The sequence below is a fragment of the Epargyreus clarus genome, unplaced genomic scaffold, assembly GCF_041222505.1.
Source record: "Epargyreus clarus isolate Ecla_fem2 unplaced genomic scaffold, WU_Ecla_fem_2.2 ptg000003l, whole genome shotgun sequence".
NCBI lineage: Eukaryota > Metazoa > Arthropoda > Insecta > Lepidoptera > Hesperiidae > Epargyreus > Epargyreus clarus.
The window spans coordinates 1,613,843-1,636,620 of record NW_027332211.1 but is presented as its reverse complement, the minus strand read 5'-3'; the positions used below and the strand labels follow the sequence as shown (position 1 = coordinate 1,636,620).

The 22,778-nt window shown below is 33.7% G+C and overlaps 2 protein-coding genes across 2 annotated transcripts in view; both read right to left on the bottom strand.

Annotated features, from left to right (window-relative positions):
* Positions 1 to 193: 193 nt before the first annotated feature.
* On the bottom strand, positions 194 to 4,044 carry Fic (FIC domain protein adenylyltransferase). The gene is made up of 3 exons (XM_073082701.1): positions 2,848 to 4,044; positions 2,302 to 2,499; positions 194 to 1,803 (listed from the first exon to the last, which is right to left on the bottom strand). The coding sequence occupies exons 1-3, from the start codon at positions 3,873 to 3,875 to the stop codon at positions 1,668 to 1,670; spliced, it is 1,362 nt and encodes a 453-aa protein (XP_072938802.1). The 5' UTR covers positions 3,876 to 4,044; the 3' UTR covers positions 194 to 1,667.
* A 1,353-nt stretch (positions 4,045 to 5,397) lies between these two features.
* The window catches only part of LOC140749581 (transmembrane protein 205), a 40,252-nt gene continuing 22,871 nt past the window's right edge, over positions 5,398 to 22,778 (bottom strand). The window contains exons 2-5 of the mRNA XM_073082690.1: positions 15,668 to 15,837; positions 11,360 to 11,523; positions 7,630 to 7,752; positions 5,398 to 7,328 (exon numbers count right to left, since the gene is read on the bottom strand). Coding sequence (XP_072938791.1) covers positions 7,167 to 7,328; positions 7,630 to 7,752; positions 11,360 to 11,523; positions 15,668 to 15,837 — 619 coding nt within the window. The 3' untranslated portion in view covers positions 5,398 to 7,166. The remainder of the gene's footprint in view (positions 7,329 to 7,629; positions 7,753 to 11,359; positions 11,524 to 15,667; positions 15,838 to 22,778) is intronic.

Sequence of the window (22,778 nt, the reverse complement as noted above, 5' to 3'; positions counted from 1 at the left end):
GCCACACGAAATTCTTGATTTTTTTACCCCTACCATGTCATGGTCACACTTGACTATATTTTATGAGACCCCCTTGTGTGATGCCACATATTTAGCAATTTTACATCTAGAAGTTAGATCAATTTAGAAGTTCTTGTAACACAATGTCGCACTCCGGTCAGCCTCTTAACATGTAAAATAATTTATGGATGACACCTAATGTGAACTAGCACATACTCTTCATGTTGGCGAATACTAAATAATATAAATTTAGGCGGGTTAACATATAAATAATTTAATTAAGCATAACGTATGAGTTTTTAGTTACTCAAAAACATATTTCATACATTGAACAGTTTCAGATTGTGCAAATATTAAACTTCACTCACATATAACTGTGCGTTTTCGAAAATATGTATTTTTGAATAAAATCGCAGATGCGTAGAAACTGCTTAATATAAAGGGGTTAAAAACAATATTGTATTCAATACATCTATGTTAATTGATTTAAAGTAATGCCAATATTTTTTTACAAATAATTACCAATAAGTATTACACCTGCAGACGACTTTGGTTATTTACATAAAAGGTACAAGTCCATAAATTACATGCACAATAACATATAAACAATAAATAAATAGGTACAATATGTTACAATCACACAATATACAATATGAGATACTACACCCATAATATTAAACTAATGGATCTAGAATTCTAGAACCCTGTATACAATATGTCCAAATTCCTGAAAATTAATTTTCTTAAAATCAATATTGTATATTGTAAAATGAGTATGTAAATCACCTTCCATAAAGTTGGATGGGTTAGTGAAATATGTCCACATAATGAGTACAATTTTTCCCATAGACCTATTTTGGCTAAGAATGAATTTAAGTTCTCTCATGATTCTCAGGTTTTAGGCTGTTTATAGGTTTTACAAATTATGAATATATTTAATTATTTAATCCAATGCACCTCTCACTATGGAAAGATTTTTAACCACTCTTAATAAATTCTATATATTTTTTTAGTCCGTTTAAAAACTGTGTATTGAGAGTTTTCTAAAGAAATCATGCGATGGTCCATAGGCAACTTTAGTGTTGCAAATATTTTGCAATGATGACCACATCTAATGTAGCAGTTCTATATACATAAATTGCTTTGCCCAATTAGGCACATAGTTAATTTGGACATATTTAATCAAATACAATACTGGATAACAATGCCTACACTAGCATATAAATAAATCAACAAATTAACTAGTTATAGGTAATTTTGAAATATGTTCCTCATCACCTATAGATTTCCTATTCATTCATGATTTTATATTACAATTTAACAAATAGTCAAGTGTAAAAAATTGAGCTTCTAATTTTACAAGACTAAGATGATTTATGGTGATTAACTAAGATGATAGAAGATGTTATTGTGTTAAGTACACAAATTGTATGTGTATAAAAAGTAATTGTTTCTTTCACATGTCATGTTAAACTATTTCTCTATTTTTAACTTGATAAGTATTAAAGGCCACTGGTGCATATCCCACACAGTTCCACTGATTGCCTTTGGCATTTTACATATCTATCTATTCCCAAAAAAACATTTTTTGGAAGCTATACACACAATTACATTGGAGGAACTAAGTAGTCTAAGTACCTTGCTTGGAGCAAGGTATAGTTGGAGTGTCAGAGGAAGTCTTCAGGGTCGTCCAGCTCACCGGTGAGGATGTGTGGCTCGCCAATAGCAGGTACCATGTGGCTGAACTCGCTGGTGGCCCATAGATATAAGTTGAGGGTCCGCTCAGTGCATTGTGCTATAAACCTGAAGTTGAAAGAAAATATGAGGTTCAGATTTCAAAAATACAAATCTACTTGTATTCCTTTTATTACACAGTTCCAGAAAAATGTCCTTTAATGTTTATTTATTCAGGAAGTTCTGTGGTTCTTTTATTTTTTTACTTGTTTCAAAATATTGACATTGCCTCCTAAAAAGTTGTCTAATTTGTTTCATTTACAAGTATACATGGGTGAATTTTTCAAATAGGCATTCGATGCCAAAGCCGAAACTATAAGGATTAGCAAAAAATACTGAAAGGAGTTACTGAGGAGGGAGGCTGATTTTGATAAAAACTAAAACTGCATCATTCTTTTTTTAAAATATCTTTTTCCTTAGCTGGGAATCGAACGAGTTTATTTAAAAAAAAGAAAATACTCTATATTATTCCACTATCTGATAGTGTTGCTTATAAGGATCAAATTCAAACAATTCAATAAATTTGCATGAAGTATAAGACAACACATTAAAAGTAATATAACTCACCTAACAAATGGTCTAACATCACCCTCATTGGCTGCTTGCAAGTGCTGGTAGTACATGTGCCTGTGTTGCTTGGCTATGATGACGGGCGGGTAGCCCGCTTGCATCAGCAGGAGGTTCATCAGCAGGCGAGATGTCCGCCCATTGCCGTCTACGAAGGGGTGGATGTGGACCAGCTTGTAATGAGCTAGGGCTGCATATCTGTAATTGATGTGCATATAATATTGATAAAGTATGTATAAAAGATTCTCAGCTATACAAAAGTAATATCAAAGACAAATTTTAATAGGGAATATTTTGAACATGATGATTTTATGATAAAGAAAATAAACAATATCTGATATTTACACTAATCGACCATTATGAATATATTCTATAAAATAAAAACTATTTTAAAACAATTTAAACAAAATTGTATGACTATTTATATCTTGTAAGTGTATAAAATATGAAATAGCATTTGAAAGAAAAATTTAAGACTCAAATAAATAATTAAAACTGTAGTCAAGATTTGAAATCTATTACAAATAAAATAATTTTTATACATACCTAACTGGATGCAAGTCTAAAGCATCTTCAGAATTTAACCATTCTAAGAACTGGGACATTAGCCTCTGTATCTCCGAAGGCCCAGGTGGAATATGACCCCCTACATATACCTGAGTTCTGCGGAAGTGGCCACCCTCCACTGGATCCACATGTCCTAACACTCTCTTATGTATTTCCAGAATATCTCCCATGGTGATATCTCTTAATCTATACAGTAATGTTGAATTTATATACTTCATAGCTGCATCTAGACCTAGAATTTCATTGTGCTCGTCTATACTTTTGCCGGACACTGCTATCCTGGTTTCCAATATACTCCTAGTTTGCTGCAGAGTCATGGTGTTACCCTCTATCCCCACCGTGTGGTAAATATGCTGGAAGTACGCCTCCTTTTTTGCTCTCCTTAAAGCTGAATTATTCTCTGGTATAGATGACAGTGCATCTCGTTTTTCGTCTATCTTTCGTAACATCTCTCGGTCGAGATTTTCCACAATGCTGGCTGTTCTCTGCCTGTTCATCAAAGCTCCCCGATGTTCTGGATAATTGGTTAAAGCAAGTGTGTACAGCTGGTCTGCCTTCACAACATCTTTCTTGGTGTCCTCTATAAATTCTCCGTAGTGGTTCAATATGTCGGCGTGTTTCGGTGAGAGGGCGAACGCGTGTTGGAATAGTTTTAAAGCCTTGTCGGTTTTACCGACTTTTTTCATTTCCAACGCGGCGTTTAACGACACGACGGCTTCGGAATCTCCAGCACTGTCTTGACGTCTCGGCAACTGCACTGGAGTGTCGTCTACCACTGGCTCGAGGTAGTTGCCGTACAGACCAGCTGGTATCGGTGAAAACGGCTTCGAGTATCTCACCTCGTAGCTCAACAGCTTGTGCAGCGACACCACGATAGCGAACGTGCACACCACACTCGACAATATCAACACCGTTTTGCATCTCTCCAGGAACATTTTGGATTCGAACTGTTTTCGAAAACTAGACGTCATGGTTTCGGGATTTTGTGGCCTACCTATAAACAACATGGTCGTTGTGATCACTTACACGCCCACTGACTGATAAAATCTTCGCGGAAGTTGCAGTAAATAAATCAGATTTCATATTGTATTGCAAAAATATTTGGAAACACTAATAACAGAAAAACACGTAAGGCCATTGTCGTGTGACAGCAGTGACAATTGACAGATGACAGCATACATTAAATGACATTTACATTACGTTTAGGAACGTGGTGATAATAATTTGATCAAATTGTATTTGAACTTTAAGCCTATATTTCTTTTTGTTCTCGCGGTTAAAGTTCACGAGACTAGATAATAAATATCACTCGTCAAAAGTGTATTTTCGAACATTTATACCAGTGGGCTTCGATCGTTTATTAGTGATCGAAGCCAGTGGGGCAATAAGATCGAAGCGCTAGGGAAGTGTGCGGTGGTTCGCTTATCGATAAATGATTAGTACAGACAAAATTCGATGACATAATATTTATAAGTGCGGGCAATGGTATAATCTCCGCAATATGATAGGTGCGTATGCAAAATAGAGGTGCGCAATATATATCACTGAAGTGAAAAGAGAGAGATATATCTTTTCTACTCAGTGATATATATCTCTCTTTTAGCTCAGTAACTCACTTTAGCTCAGTAGCTCTGTAAAGATATAAGCGACATTTTATATCAGTATATCAAAGAATCAGATCAAAATGTTTTGACAACATTTTTGATTCCTATAATTAGTACAAAACTGGCAAGAAATTATATATGAATGTCGGAGTTGATGCGTGATTAGCTCTTTGGTTGGAGATATATATCTTTTATATCACTCACTCGCGAGCTACTCAATTCTAATGCAAAATCATATACATCACTTAACTTATCACCCACAGAGATACAGGGCTGTGGTATCACCACACGTGTTGCACTCCAAAACATCAGGATAACTTGACTTTACGACGATTATTCGTTACTACCCATTATAATAGCGGATTATTGAAAAGTAGTCTTTATTTTAGGTTTATTGTTGAAAATTAGATAACTTCTAAAATGCATTCGAATTTTTTAAGCCGATGGTCTCAATAACTTAGCAATTATTGTGTAATGATTTTTAAAAATATTCAAGTTTTACTTCATATATTTTTTCTCCTGAAGTTTGCTACATGTGTGACATCTTCAAAGTATAATTTGTGTTTTTCTATGAGTAATTGAATGTTAATTAAATATTAAATAAAAAATGGACAGAAACTCGTAGAATTTTACTAAGATAGCGGTGCCAGCCTAGTCTTAAGATAGTTTTTGGCACTTCAGTGTTCTCGAAGGAGCTCTTATCTACGTCCCAGGCATAGGTAACAACGCATTTGTTATTAACGTTCAATAGGACTTCTGTATATTTTAAGTTTATTGCCGATATTTATTTTCTTGTTTACTATAATGTTACTTTGATTGCAGTGACCACTTAACATTAAGATTACGAGGCACGCATTGCACTTAGGTTTTTTTAGGGTTTTTAGGTAATAAAAAAAGGTATGAGGATAAGTAATAAACGAACGCCTTCATAGTCTATATTTATTTAATTCATCAATTACGTTCATCACGCTCCCGAATAAATAACAAAATCTTACATAATAACATTCAGATCATCGATAATAATAAATTTCTATAGATTTAATTAAATACCAATACACTCACTTACACTAAAATACACTATAAAATGGATTTAGAATAAACAAACTTACATCGCAAGAGCAATATTCAATTTTCTAAAGATTGCACTTCAAATGCGAAAGAATACTGTAACACCAAAATAATTCGTTACCGCTACAATGCATTCGCTCGTTCAATCTAAATCCACTCATACATACACAAGTAACATGTAATTAATGTTTAAATTCATTTCGTGAGCCATCAGCCGCAATGGCAAAGCTGCTTGATCGCATGCCACTAATTGAGTGCGATCATTTCAAATCATTACATGTTAAGCTTCGTTTCCATCCAGATGCATTACGCGAATAATACTGCGATTTAACGACCACACTCCGTTTATTACTGACTAGATCTTGCTGCTAATGATCGCCTATAACATGCCAAGGACGAGTTATGGGCGATCAAAAAATGTTTCGTATGAAGTCCAAATTGGTCAGGTCCAGCGCAAAAAGTGTTGAACAGATTTTTTGTTAAAGTAATGATGCTTACATGAAACTATATCTAAGATATTCAATAAAATAATTTCGTTTTAACACTGGACTCGACACCCACAAAGGCAACGATCATGATTTCTAAGTTTGTAGGTAATTGTTAGATACCTACAGGTGAGAAAAAAATACATACGGAACGCACTATAAAAAGTTGCATGCCTCGTAAATTCCTGCATTCAGGGAGCGCTTTTACGATTAGTACTCGATATAATACCGACGATTACATCTGTACAAAACTTAATCTACATTCTAACACTATTTTATGGCAGTATCGCAGGAATTAGAGAGCAGTCAACTCGAGCTCAGTAGAATCAAGCAGCTTATAGGTGTGATGGCTGCGGTCGCTTGTAAATGCTATTAATTTTGCGACTTTTTCATAGTTAGTTCCATTATTGGCAAGAATACATTTACCGCAAACTACCATGAGAATACGGCTAACTACCAACTTAATTCACTTCAAAGTTCGATAAATTTTACCAATATAATTTCAGACGTGATACTATCTTTTATTAAATATTTTTAATCTACTCTACTCACGTCAATAAGCCTTAATCATTATTATTATCTATCTACATAATTTTGGAACGAAATATACCTGTTTTTCAAGAAAACAATTCGTGCGACCAGCGCCTCGCAGACCATTTTTTCCCCGACAAAATCACTTCAAAATGTTAATTCGCTACAAATTAATATAAAATAATTATGTGAAATAACAGACTTCACAGCCTGATACAGTAATTATAATTGCATTAAAGAAATGCACCCTTAAACAATCTCGATCGATTCACTTATTTTTCCTCTTCCATCATCGATTTAAGCACTAAATTACATTAGAAGAAATTAAACAAGTCGTAAATACATTTCAATTGCACACATACCGAGAAGGTTTAAGTTATATTACAGACAGAAAAATAAAGCCCGATGATGGCGTTGTAAAAGTACAAAACATAAAAAGCTTGTGCTTTTGTAGGACATTTATTTAAAAAATTATAATTTACAGATTCGATAAATAGTCACGTGAGTTCCGGTCGAACTTATTCAAAATTTGGCATTGACTTTTCAGTGTTGCCAGGAATCGGGCTTTATTTTCCCGATTTGGCGTTTATATTTTTCTACATAAATTCGTTTATTGGCACATAGAGTCAACCAATATCATGGTGGAGTAGAAGGAGCATCCCAGTGCTATCATGGTGCCCATGGCTATAGTCGAGTGGTATGCACGGAAGGTCTTCAAGACGCGGAGGTAGCGGGGGCAATGGGCCAGCTCGCCAAGGACTAAGTGGCCAATCTGAAACAAATGAAAAGCCGGTTATATTATGAAACTATTTTACGGTTAGCGCGCACTTTAATAGGTGTTCGCAAAAAGTAAATTGGGTTAGCTTCCAACTGTAAAGTGGTTGTTGCACGTAAATTGTATTTAGGTTAAGAGAGAGTTACACTTACTACATATTATTACTGTTCCCATGTTTGTATATGGAAATATTATGTCAATTTCAATGATCAAATTAAACCTTTAATTAGCATCCAAGAATCTTGGTTACATGTTGTATTTTTAATATACATAGTTAGTTACAAAAGAAGTGACTCACCTCCTGTCCCCCACCAGCGGCTTCCTCCATCTGGGTCTTGACGTGTTTGGCGCGCAGCATGGGCCGCACCAGCCCCAACCGCACGTAAGCTTCGATGCTGAATACGACTAGCAGTAACGCTAGCTGTGGACAAGAAAAAAACACTGTTATTGGCTTTTTCTTTCTAGAAATTATAAGACTAGGTATTTTTTAACAGGAGTACTACGCTGCTCCTGTACAGGTTTAATATCTAACATTTGGGAATTTATTTCTACGTATGAGTATTCAGGTTGTTATTTAATTAATGTTTAAAAGTTCACTTTTAACTTTTAAGTTGTTGTTGGGAGCCTTGGTAAATTGAGCTTAAAGTGAAAGTAGATTATAGTAATTACAGTAAGAAAATTACTCATATGTGGATTAATATGAGTAAATATTTATTTTGGACCAATACTTATCCACCTGTTGACCTAAAGTCAATGATTTATTGACAGTTGCCAAAGATTTAGTTATCGATATCAAAATATGAAAAGGAAAAGATAAAAATTCTGTCACAAAGTTTTAATATTAAGAGTATAACGTAAAAGTTGGTACATGGAAAATTCTTGCCCACTAAAATTAAATTGTAATAGTTATGAGCAAGGTGAATAAATTAAATAGGTCAAAAACTTCAAATAAGTCATACAATACTTGTTTTAGGTAATAATTATTTACCTAGTATTTATAAGTTTCAACACATAAAATTAGAAACTGTTTCCTTTTCCTTGTTTTATCATACTTATAAGTGGAATTGGCTTTTGACTGTCACGACAGATATCCGTAAGATAAATCAATCAAATATTTTTCGTCACATGATTTTGAATGTTACTTGGCGTCACATATGTGAAGGTTATTTCTATGTACTTCAGTTATTTAAATCCAAGCATTATGTTAAAGATCGCAAAACAACATTTTTATTTTAAAAAAAGGCTGAAAATTTGCTAAAGATGTGGCTAATTTGCGATGAAGGTAACATTAATGATGAATGAAACTAATTTTGCATTGAAAGCGTGACTAATATTCAATGGTCAATATTCAAAGGCAAGACCAACATCGTATTATAATCGAAAGTGTAAAAATCACCAGTGCAAAATTTATATGCATTATACACATTCATCTTCAGATCTACACCTAATCATTATATTTCCATTTGTAACAAGGTCATCCTAATTATATTAATTTGTAAGCTGTAATGTTATATCGCATAATCTAAATGGCAGTGCAATCATAAATCAAATATAGATTTGAATGGCAACACTGTTATCGGTCATGCAGTCATGAATTTGCTATATTCTCACGTTCCACTGTGATGATATAAGCGACAATAAGTTTATCGCTAAAGAAAATAATTATCTTCCTTGCCATTAGTTTCATCCTTGAAGACCCTGATAGCACATAGAGCTACTTATGGCAGTGACTGTAAATGCGACAATTGTTCGTTAGATTTACATCTCTAAAGGGAAGGGAAATTAAAATAGAATAGAATATAGAATGTACAATTCACTATCTTAGAGACACCCTATTCTACTAATGACTTTTCAGTTATTACGAGTTTTTTATACTAAACATCGATGTCCTTGTCTCTACAATGCTACTATTCGTTGTTGGTGAGACATCTTAAAACCTTCAACCGGATCTTTGCAATTTGCGAGACCTTGGCGGGAAAGAAACTATTCTAAAAACAAATTGGCAAAACCTTTTTTTGTGAACGTCATTGAAAATGATTTAAATGCATCAAATTGATTTACCATTGAGTGGTCTATGTGTAATCGTTATTTTAATGTGGATTAAATAACGGCAATAGAGAAATTGTTTGAAAGTGAACAGGTTACGATTAAGTGCTTGTATAATGATTGTCACCCAAGGTTACATTCGTACCTTTGGACTACGAATGCATATCAATAATGCAATCAATTTATTAGTATCAGTTTTATTGAACTTCCTTCTAACTGTACCCATCACCTACTTATGAATATAGTTTATTTCATAATTATTGACACTATTTAACAAACAAACAAACAACATACTTGACAAATTCATTTAAGGATATACATGATTTTCAATTAATTAGTTTTTCCTTCAACTAGTAAATTAAACGAACTCTTACTATTAAATAACTAAAAACATAGCACAACATAAAGAAGGTTATGTTGCGTAGGCAGGTGATCACTGTCTATTAATATATATTTTATGTACGGGTAATTTTATTACCATGTCGGTACTATAATAAAATTTATAGTTATTTTAATTCTAGTCTCTCTATTATGATAAAACCACTCAATGACAAAATGATCATGATTAATTTTTGCAATTAAAATAGTTATCGATAATAAGGAAGTCATGCGGGTTCTAAAGGTTCCATTAATTAAAATGTAATATTAAAACCCTTTAGCTTAAAGCTGGCTATTTAATCCGTTAATCATTGAGGTCAATAATACCAATCGAAGTGAAAAGATCAAGGTGAACACTGGCGCCGTCCAGTATTGCCAATTTTAATAAAAAAATTGCGGTTCTTTTGATACGTAATAATTATTAAATATTATACATTATATAATCATTTTTGGATGTTTTTATAATATTGGTGTAGAAGACGAGCATGCAGTCCACCTGATGGTAAGTGGCTACTGCCGCCAATGGACATCTGTAATGAAACCCAGATAGGTTTAGATATTTCTACCTGAGGTCGGCCACAGATCTGCCGCTACCCCTAAGGGCTAAGCTGGAACGCCTCGGAAAAGTATGTCTCCTTTACCACACCCTTCAAACCAAAACACAGAAGCGCTTAACACTGCCGTTATGAGGCAGAAATAGGTGTGGCGGCGGTGCTGCCGGAGTCAAACCACAAAGGGTTCTATAACCTTTAAACCAATTATTATCAATGTAATTAAATATGTCAGTCAGTGGTTATAATTATATATTGGTTAAGCCATTTCTTCTGATGCTTATATATAATATCGTCATAAAATAGATTAAAGTAATAAACTTTTGAAACTAAGTAGGTACTTATGTGATAGTTGTTTATTTATTTTTTCATTTGTCTTGTTAATATTTTTAAGACAATGTTACTTGACAACCCTAGCATCAATTACTTTAATTATTTAAATTAAGAAAGCCTATAATTAATGCACAACAATTAGCGCAAACTGGATATACATATGTAAATGACGGAACGACGTAAAATATTGTCGTGTTAAATTTTAAAGAATTTTTGCAACCTTCATTGCAGTGTGGGCTCATTTTGGAGTGAAGTTCTTGGTCTTTAAAACCACCCAGCTTGGCGATTTAAATAAATGAAATAATGATTCCGTTAAATGCATTATCACGAGTGATAAACGTGTGCGGGAATTAACAGCAATTTAATTTATGACCAGAATTTAAACAAATTCAAATCATATATTTTTACTGTTTTTTTTAGTGATTATATAGGTAGTAACTGCTCATTGTTTTTAATTACAAATGTAGAACAATATATTGTTGTGTTTTGTTTTACACAGCTGTTAACTCTTGACGTATTATTATAACAATTGTGCCAACTACTTTACACGGTATTAGTATTAGTATTACTCCTATTATTCATAATTTTTCTATCAATGTTTTCTTATTAAATATTGAAATTTGTCAACTTCTACCTACTACAAAAACTGGTAGATCGAAGGTGCTTAGTCATAGAGGCGGCTTTAACCTACGCCATTGGTCAGAAGAATTTGATGCTCACCTGTACCCAGGAAGTATTCTCGAAGCGCGTGAGGCATTGCGTGCGGAAGTAGGCGAGCAGCGCCAGCAGGCTCACCAGCGAGTTGAACGCGTAGTACACCGGGAACAGCACCGTCTGCACGCGCCCGAACTCGTGCCGGGGGAGGGAGAAGTACAGCACTATACCTGGGGAGATAAGGATACGTGAAATGACGTTGTATGTTTAAACGGTCTTGACGTCCCGATCAGCGGTTTAGGGTGATGAATAAAGTTTGAACGTAGACAACATCGTCTAACGACTAATTTTACCGGGTTTGCGGGTTGTAAAAACCACAAATGAAGGTTCGACTTCAGCACCACTAGCATAGTTACAGGAGTGTTAACGATAAAAGTTTAAAGTAGTTTTATGTTAACTACGATAATCCAGTTCATTAAAAAACTGTCAGTGCGGTAATTTTTTTGTAGAATAAAAAACTGAATATAATTATTCAACTATTCAAAAATAAAACCATGGAAGTCACGGAACCATAACAAAGACAGTTACGTCGACCTTGACTAATAACATTTACATCACTAATCGGAAGAACTATTTATTGCAAAATTAGTGTCATCTTCGAAATGACTTTAGGTTTTAAATCAGATTTATTCAGGTGTGACAAATACGGCTATCCGTGAATTAATAACATTTCAGAAGTTAAGTAACGGTGTGGCATGTTTGAAGACGGTTTTGAAACAAAATATCGGAGAAAATTATTTTATTCCTATGACTAGGACGAGTTTGTATGGAGAGTTTATTATTTGACGGAATGGTATGGAGAGTTATAGAGAGGTATGGAGAGTTTATTATCTAAGAGTGACGAGCGAGCCGCTAAACGGAACGCAACTAACTTGTGCACGTCTTGTGGAAAAAAAAAACGGAAAGTGTAGAAAAATTGCATCTTTCGACATAAAATTTACACAATTCGAAAGCCTATCATCCAAAGAACAAAGTGATATGAAACAGTGGAAAATTCATAGCATAATATTCAAATTATAAAGTGTTAAAAACTAAAACCGACGTAAACTTGAAAAATCAACGCAACACGTAACAAAGTTCATCCGTTCATCCGGCCGTATCCTTAATTTACACGTGTCTGACTTTCCGGCCATGCACCTACTTATTTACGATATATTTTATTGTTTTGTAAAATACATTTTACAATGTGTTATACGACTTCAAGCAAATCACTACTAAATTGCACGGTAACGTTGTCGCTAGTTCCTTTGAGTCATTACTAACACCGATGATCTAGAGGTCGAATCAATAGAATCGGGAAGAATCGCGTCACAAATTGTCCTCGGAAGCGATTAGTATCGGGCTAGTGTGAGACTAGTCACGTCGAACCTATATACCTGTACTAATTTTTGTGGTGGAATTTTCTTGTTGCAAATAAGTATGGCGAAGTATTTTTAGGTCACTGCTGCCTTTGGCTAACTAATCATCTCCCTTATTAGTAATTTTAAGGTGTTCTAATTTGAAGGGTGTGGTAACACAGTTATCTATAGGATATGTTTTAACTTGGTCGTTAGGACATCTTTGAACGACTTCTAGGACAAAAATGCTGAAATATTTTTTTGAGTCGATTATATTGTAAATTATTTGGCGCCACTCACCACTTACTATCAGGTGCATTTTTAATGAACAGGTGCCTTTTTTAATGCATTTTGACAAAATTTCCTACATTGGCTAAAATACCTCTTCATAATATGAACGTGTTATTACTTATTACAGTGAGAGGGATTTCAAAAATAAAGAAACGACAGGTAATTGAGTTCACGATTTTCTCTTTATTTTTATACACTTGAGAACTGTACCTACTCTGCTATTAAAAGTGCATTTATACACAAGTGAATTATCATAAAACACATTTTATAGAACCACTTCGTATGTACTTGCATTTTACGTGTTCATTATGTAGGTCTTGGAAGTTTAAATATCTTGTATTTTATTGTGAATTTTATTGAAGTAAACAACTCGCTACTGATTAATATTTACACTTAAAACTTTCCGGTTACTCCGTTTCCGAAACTACGTAGATATTCGCTGTAAAAATGGAAGTATGTCGATTTACAATTTATATTGTATGATTTTATCAATAATTAAATATGTCCAGAAGGTTATGATATAATCATATGAACGGCGTGTTCACATCATGTTTATATTCACAGCCCTATTTGATATATTTGTTTATGGCTCGAGTTTCTTTATGGTTAGAGCCGAGGAGAAACATACCATAGCCAATTAGTTTTAAAACATGATCTAATTACATGACAGGTTGATGCAACGTTGTTGCCATGTGTGGTGGGTTCGAGGAATGAAAAGAAACACGAGCCGTGCAAGGCGCAGTGTGTAATTACGGTCTGCATTACCTCATATGTGTCAATGTGCAGGGCTATCGACGGCTTGAAGAAAGTACCGAAATTGCTTTAGAAAAAATGTGATCGTTAATACATCTTTTTCATATAAATTAAGGATATATCATAACGTTTTATAAAGAAAATTCCGCGGAAGGCCTGTAATGTTAGATATTGGTCGTAAATGTCAACACTGTATGTCGTTTTATTCTAATAATATTTAATTAGCTATAATTTTTTTTTTTTTTTTTTATTTAGCTATAATTAGTTATAATATTAAAATAAAATCTTATTAAGTAATGTAATTACATAATATGATTAATAAAACGCTTTAATATCAAAAGACGTTCTAACATAATATTTTTTATTTTGTAATTAAGTAGGTATATTTGGTTTAAATTTTGACGTCCTGAAATTATCAAGAACTTAATTAATCAAAACATCGCGACGTATTTGTCACAATTAACATTCTTATTTTTTCAATTAGTTGAAAAATCCAGCGAGGGCCCGTGAGAGCCTTTTAAGTACTTCCTGTTTTTGAACTGGTCCAAAAAGCGGGTTATTTGCAAGGATATCAGCGGCTGGATCCTGTTGCTGATGGGAAAATGCTGTAGCATTGTTTATTGTATCGGAGTAACAAATCAGTTGTTGAATAAAATTTGTTAACTTAATTCCTCACATTTTTAATTTTTAACTGTAAATATTGTTATTTCCATGACCAAAACTCAACTGAAACTGAATTTATTTTGTTTAAATACCTGATTTAGAACAAAGGTACAATTAAGTAACCACATACCTGTATTCTACCTGGTCTGTGTAAGTAACTATGTACCTGCCTATTTTCAATGGTAATTGATTGATTACTAGTCCTATTACAATTAAGTCATAAAACAAAAGAAAATAATCAGATTAACGTAATATACATTAAATCTACTAGCCGTTGGAAAACCAAGATAACATTAAATTGTTTACACTAACTGCATGGTTATTTTAGTTAAAATTAGCTAACGAGCTTTGAAATGGCTTAATTTTGAACCTACAGAACATAATTTATATGTTTGTATAGTATGCAGGTACTTCTACACTGTCATAAAGAATGAGAATCTCTTCCAGTACATTGCTCTCCGGCCACCGCGGTAACGTATTTCTCGGAAGTCTCGGAACTGACTGCAGTTTTGAGCGAAATGTGCAGTAAATGTCTAATTATCGAGGTAACCGTGCGTCGACTTCACTATCTTAATGTTATTAAGATTATTTACAACATTTGGAAGTAATTATCATGTTTTAGAAAGTTATTTTCAATTTTGAGCGTGTAAAGAAAATGTATGGTTTAACTTTCTCCCGTTAGTACTATTCCTACATTGCATGTATTGATTACTTGTCCTAGAAAAATAAGAAAGGAAACATTTATTTCGTGAGAATATTTTGGATTTATACGTCGATGTTTATCACTAGAATTTGTTCGAAAAGCTGTAGCTATAGTCCGTCTTGAAAAATCGGTTGAATAAATGTAATAATCAGGCCGAAGTTACTGTCATATGTGTCTACAATTTTTAAATGAAACTAGTTACTGGTAGAAGATTGATACTTTTTACTAGACGTCATAATTACCTAGTAAAATCTTTGTAGTCTACCCATAGATTAGTAAAGATTACTCACTCCTAACAAGAAAATGTACCCAGTTTTGAGAATTGAAATAGTTGCGTAAAAAAGTTTTGCCACGTCTCCGTGCTAAAATGTCGCTAAAATATTTGAAATTATTATTTAATAATGATGTAAATTACGCAGTATTACTTATTTATTCGTAAATATTCTCTAAAATGTTTTTATTTGTCAAGAATTCAAAAAAAGAACTTACTAAGAAGGCTTCATTCAATTTCAAGGCGGCGAAGTATCTTTACTTATCTATGAGTCTACCCCGTAAAATTCGACTTACCAGAAACCAACGTCATCCATATCTGCGCGCCGAGGTGCGTGGCCACCGCGCCCACGTACAGCGCGCGCCAGCCGCGCACGTTCCCGCTGGTGCCGGGCCGCGTCAGCCATGCCGCTATCACCAGCACCGCCAGCAGCACGTGGAAAGGCTGCGACGTTCGTGTCGCGATCCTGGAAGAGATACAAGTAATTGTAGTTGGAGCTACGCAATTTCACTTTTAAAATTAGTTTACACTTTACAAATGGGGTCTAACTTAGACCTAGGTAATTGAATAGAAATTCCATATTTTTTTTTTCAAACAAATAAAACGAAACGGTTGTAAAACTAATATTATCAAAAACGACTAAATAGCGTCTATAACGTGCGTTAAGTTCTATTACGGTTGTATTCGAAGTTCGAAAGGTTGTGCTATGAATTGAAGTATATGAACAGTCGGTAGAGTGCGCTAGTGTCTAAGACAGGTAGCTCGCTGATATTACAGCTCGAGTTAACGCTAGATGGCGACACAACATTCTCTAACACACGCTAACGATATAAGAACGTAGCTTGTATTAGTGGTGAGGGAAACTCAGTTTCGTTAGCAACGCATCTGTGATTACTTCACATAATATATTTTTCTTGTGCATAAGGTGTAATAACCCTTATGCTTGTCATAATCATAAACTATTAGACTTAACGACTTGTTCGGCTAAGTTGTGATGTTGAAATAACTAATAAAATACCATAAAATAACTGTTTTAACTGATTTAATCGATCGATTATTTTTTATTTTTTTTAACTTATAAAAATACCTAATCAGTGCGTTGTAGAAAAATACATCAATGATTAAAAAATAGCGTAAATAAAATAGCGGAATATTATAACAATAACGTATAACGAAATATAACTATATTTCAAGGTGTCGGCTTTTTAGACCTTATAAGTAGTTGATTAGTAATCCTTGTGAGTGATTCGTTAATCGGTTGAAGGGCTTATTGTTATTCGGGTTCCTACGTGGAATGGGCGTTGATTGAATTTGCGCATGTAGCAATTGAGTACTGAGTACAATTACTATTACGGAGAAGTAATGCTGATGCTTACGTTTCGTAGTAAGTTTGGATATCACTGTTTATTGTGAAAGTGGTTTTGTAGAAGTGTTGCCTGATTGTGCGTGACTTAAGTTTTAATTTTTTTGTATTAGGTCCATCAGGATGTAAAGATATATTCTGCATGAGAACTTCGATTTAACTACAAGTCGTTTACATTTAGACGCTGCCTAATCACATAAACTTATTTGAAGAAAAACATTTATTCTTATAAACTATCCGGAGTAATTTATTTATAACATCTATATAGGTAGTAGCCAGTACAATTCTAGTAGAAATATAGTATTTCGTATTCGTATATCAACTTTATATGCTTTTTAGATACCCTAACATCTCTCTCATCTGAATTTAATTATACAATAGAATAGAAATAAATAAATAATATTATAGAAATGAATAAATAATAGTAATAAAAGTCATAGATGAAATGCAGTGTCGTAGCCAATTTCGTAGCTGTCTACGAAATAAAAACGCGAATAGTTTGAATAATATTCACTATAACGCATTGTATTTTTCACAACACCAGAACCAGAAGAACTATACGTTAGCTCACTAATTAGTTTTAATTAGAAACAAACTACTGTCGCGCTGAACGAAGCTATCCTGAAAATTACTAACTTAAATAACTTTTCCGTTAAAACAACTGTCTGGCAACTAATTACTTCTAATATTTAAGTTAAATAGAAACTCCTAAGAAATTTGCAAATCGTGACTGTTTGTTGACCACCAAGAAAGGAAATGATAAATATTATTTGGCGGGTTAGGTGCCAAAATATTAGGCCGACACCAACTACAGAGTATAACTGAAAACGTCAACACACGTGTCATTAGCACTCTTAAACTAATGGGTATAAATGAAATTTAAATATTATATAATCGTTGTATAAATTTGTATGTGTATTTTAACCAAGCGTTAGGTGGACATAAGTAACGACCAAGATGTCGTAGTTTAAAACTAGTAAAAGATCATAGTCCAAAAGACAGACTTATCATGGGTTTTATCCATTACCCCTAATTAATTACCTATAAAACAAATGATAACCATTATAGCGAACAGCCTGTTATCACACAGTGTTGTTGTTAGATCGCATCGTGCATATCGAATATTGTCGGTACAAATGGTAGGTACATAATTTATCAAGGCTCGTCAACATGTTATTAGGTCTATTATCAGTTTTGATTAAATGAGATGACGTCACAATGTTTGTCAAGCCGTTATGTGTTGTGTAAGTTTAAAGGTGAAAGTAATTTTATTGACAGATTTCGTGTCATTAATATTGTCTGTTGAAATTATTAATTTCAACAGACAATATTAATGACACGAATTATTTAAATGACATTTACGTGATAATGTTTTAATTTAGAGTTTATTCACATCTTCTTGAACTCTTCTGCGAAGTGTCAAGGATAGTAGTCGATATGTAACATGACTAATTCATCTGTCAGTAAATGTATCGCGCGTGACGTCACGTGGCTCGCCGCCGCTGTCACATGGTCGTTACGTTCGAGCGCGTGACGTAGGGCGAAGATTTATTTTAGTGCGGATTTATGGGCGTACGTGTATTTCAGTTGATTCTCCTTTTTGCATGGTTTTTTTTTCAATTTATTTGAAGTAAAGTTAACATTTCCTAATTACAATTTTTGTGTTTACATGAAGGTGCACGGGAATAGTGAGCGGTATATAAACAGTATAAGCGGTTATATTCCATATAAAACAGGGGTTCTAGTTGAAATCTATTACAGTTGCGTTGCCACTTCTGCGGCAGGTCGTCATACTCATCATTTATGTACGTCATTAAGTACTAGCTAAAAACTAAGTGCCTTTACATCAGATTTGATAAAAAGTTCGAAAGTTAACGTTCACAAACACGATAACGAATTGCATGCGTTGGCACATATTGATTATAGCGATAACAGCATATTAGAAATTTTCCGTTGTGTGGGTTTGAACATGTGTAGGCTTTTATTTAGCTGATTTCTTCTGCGATTATACTATTGTTTCATCATGACATTGACTGGAATAATATATTCTATTGCCCGCAGGCTGTTGACGCCATTCCCCACGCTGTTCCAGTATTCTCTTGCTTTTCGGTCTAAAATTGGATTTATAAACAATAATTAATAATCACGTAATTGCATACAATTCTTAGAAAATCCTTGAATTTAGTCTTGTAGTCAACAATATACAAGCTAATTTTTCTGGCAGAAAAAATAGCTAATTTTTCTGCCAAAAGGTCATGAGCTAAAGTGACCATTTAAGATGATTCGTGGAACCCCAGCAATGTTTCTACTTAGTATAAAATAATAAAATTAATTTGATGAAGTTGAAGTAGCACACGAATTGTTAACCTCATAGGAAGTGATCTTTGCCGCCTATGGGCATCTATAATCAATCCCAAATATTGCATTTTATGTTCGACTGCGGATTCTTAATTGAAGAGTAAGTTGTAACTTCTTGTGTTAGTCTTACCACGCTCTTCAAACCACAACAGAACAGTTAATACTATTTAGGATAAAAGTAGGTGAAGTGGCGCTGAGGAGTTCCTTACGTGTGTACATAATATCATCATGCTTGCTGTTACAAGTACTGTAGCCACGCGCGGTTCAATTTATCGCGCTGATTACGTATCGTGTTATCAATAGGAATTAAATTGCCTTGCCGACGTGCCTGGGCGCACGTGGCGCCTAGACCTAGCCTCGTTCTAGCGCTAACGGCACAGTTAGATTTGAACTGGAGGTCATCTCGTGAATCGTACTACAGATTGTATTAGTATGTGTAAAGTAATGATACGTAGAGTTAAGCGCGTGTCGTTATGCAGGATTTGACTGATGCACCTACTCAAGCTAATGTTTTTAAATATATATTTATATCCTCCTTTATTATATTACAAGTTTATTTCCTCAATTGTAGTAAGAGATAATACACTGTTGAGGAGCGTGAAGGGGCACACTTCATTGTTGTTTTAGGTAGGTTGAGGCTTAATAAGATAACCAATATATTTATTGTAAACGGATGACCCAAATTTCTCTGAACTCTACACAAAAAAGGCTTACGAGGATAAAAAAATCGTACTAACTTTTAAACTGACATGAACATAAAGTGAAACATAAGATTCATGTGATTAAAATGTTATGGTTGATAACGATTTAATTAATGCAGTTATGATTAGAGGTTATAGAACAATGGCTTATGATGAAATGCCAGTGTTGCAGCGCAAATTTATACAAGCCGTTACCATCTCAAGTATCATTCTGGTAATTATAATACATTTAAAATAGATTTTATTACTAAACATTATTTTATGCAACATTTTTATTATTGACATTGATCATTAGTTTTATTCTTTTACCATCAATCATCAAGAAATGTACTCGTATACCCATTCAGTTACTAGGTATAAATCATCAGAGTATACTTAACTTAATTACTAGTGTTTACTTATCATCATCGTAATCCTCAATGAAGTAATCTAACAATTAGATAAGTACACAAAACACTACAGTCTAGACGAGACTAAGCAAATACAGATTATGCATGTTAAAGAAAATTAAGCAAATGCAGATAGCAAACTAATCTCTTTTATGTTTTGTTTTCCTATTTATGTTGTATACTGTATTATATTGATGTTATGGTGTGTGTAAAATGATTTGTAGGAATATGAATCAACAGGTTTTATCAATTTATTGACTTAATCTAGCCTTATATGATGATTGGACTAAATTATGATTATTTCGTAAATAAAAATTAATGAACGCGTGCTCAAGACATGCAAAATGACATGAAAAAAATATTATATTTTTGTATAAATAGATAGATAGTGTGATAGATTCTGTTTTAAAGTTAGTAATAAATAAATGTCGTTGGCCTATAGATAAGATAAAACATCGGATATGCAATTTTATCAATTATACGAAAAACGGAAGTATTTTAACAAAACTGCTCGTCTGCAGGAAAGGACATTGATAAAAATAATAAAATATAGATAATAAACAAACTAGTGATACGTAATATGCGCAAGTTTTAAAAGTGGAAGCTCATCCTTGGTCGGCTCAGCTAAATTACCGTGACTGGATGATCAATACTAAAAATAATTCCGAAGCGTACACTTCTAAAGGTCAGCAAGCTCTTTACGAGAAAGCCTTTGTCTGCTTAATTAAAGAAATAAACAAACTCCTTGAGCGTCAATAAAAGGCGGTAAAACAGATAAAAAAGCAAACGCAAGGAAATATTGACCATTGAAGTTTATTCTTTATTTGAAAGCAGATAATGTACAACTGTGTGTAATGAACTGTCCATTTCGGCGGGAAATGTGAGTTCCATTAACCGCCTTTGTAAATGAGTTTTAACTTTAAGAACACTTAATGGATTTTGCCACTTCACTTAAAATGCAGTGTCTCCTGTCTACCGTCCAGCGATCGACTTTGTACTAATGTACGCCGCATACCACTATAAACATTTTCATTTTAACGATGTAGCTACCCTATTATGTGCTTAGTGTATATTATTACTTCTGCATTATACAGATCTCATTATAAATTGATCGATTGATTAGTAAGCATAAATAAGTATAGATATCTCACTGCCTTGTAATTGAAGGAAGCCATTAAATGGCTTAAACGGCTGTCATGGTGTAATTTACGCGGAAAAATGCCTAAATGCGCAGTTAAGACACGAAATCGAAGAAAAAGTGCGGAGAAATATCGCTTCATATGTAAATGATGTAAAAACTACATTTCAAACACGAAAATAGATGACAATGGCAATTTCAATTGTCAAGACTGGTTACATTTTCTTGTTAGGAGTGAGTAATAGTTACTAATCTGTGTTAGTAAGTTGCACTATCTCTTTGATTTGTGTGGAATGTGCCAATATTGATTATATTTCAACACATTTGACACGACATATCAAGTTAAATATAAGACTTACTTGTCCTTACAATCTCCTTATAAAATATGTTACGTAAATGTTATTATTATTAATTAAATATCTCAATATAATTACTCTCAGATAGAATTACTTATCTGAGAACTAAATTAGAACGTCTCGTAAAATTGTTCTTCTTTACGACACTCTTCAAAATAGAACGTAGCAATGCTAAACACTTCTATCAACCCAAAAAAATCTGCAATTTAAAAAGTCTGCAATCTTCATTTACGATTTTTATTTCAAGATTATCATCTCCAAACTTGTTTTTGGTTAAACTTATCTTGAATGAAATTTTCCATCAATGAAGATTTAAAAGCGAATTTAGTTGGCAAAAAATGTGAACCGACAAATTGATGGGCGATGAATAAAACAGAAATGTAATGCTAAATCAAAATCTCTCACACGACGTGGGACAATGTTTTGGATGTAATAAGCGGCGGCATCTACTGATGTTAGAGCGAGCAAGATGTAGTCAATTTCTGCGAGTGTGACGAAGAAAGAATAGGGACTGGAAACAAAAAGTTTGTGGCTTGATGAATAATGGAGTAAGGTGGTCTTTTTCAAAGGTTTTTGTGAAAATTAATTTTGCAGAAGCGGAAATTGAATTAATTCGATATCAAACATGAGCGTTGAATGGGTGGCCGGCGTGGCCATTGTGCTTTGCTTTCGCTTTTGTTTGTGGCTGTATTGTCTCGATGTGTTGTTTGTTTTGATTTATTTCACTTTCTACCTCTTCTAAATGGTAAGTGAAGATATGATAATACCAACTTTCCATGGCTGTTTAATCAATTGTATTAGAATCATGCATGTCCGAGCATGTACCCTAGGCAGCAATCTCGCGGTTGTTTACACAATAGTATATTGTGGAGAATTAGGTTAGAATGTTGAATGTGCTGCCAGGAACGCTAGGGCTTACACTGTTGCTAGACATCAAAACGAGGAATGATGATAGTCCCAATAGCCATGAAAAATTCCATCGTTCTTAAACTTCTATGAGAACGTTCCGTTAATAAATATGGCTTTACTTGAAAAACCCTTGACGTCATTTATCGAACAAGTATATTTAATTATCACTCAATTGTACTTTATAATTAATTAC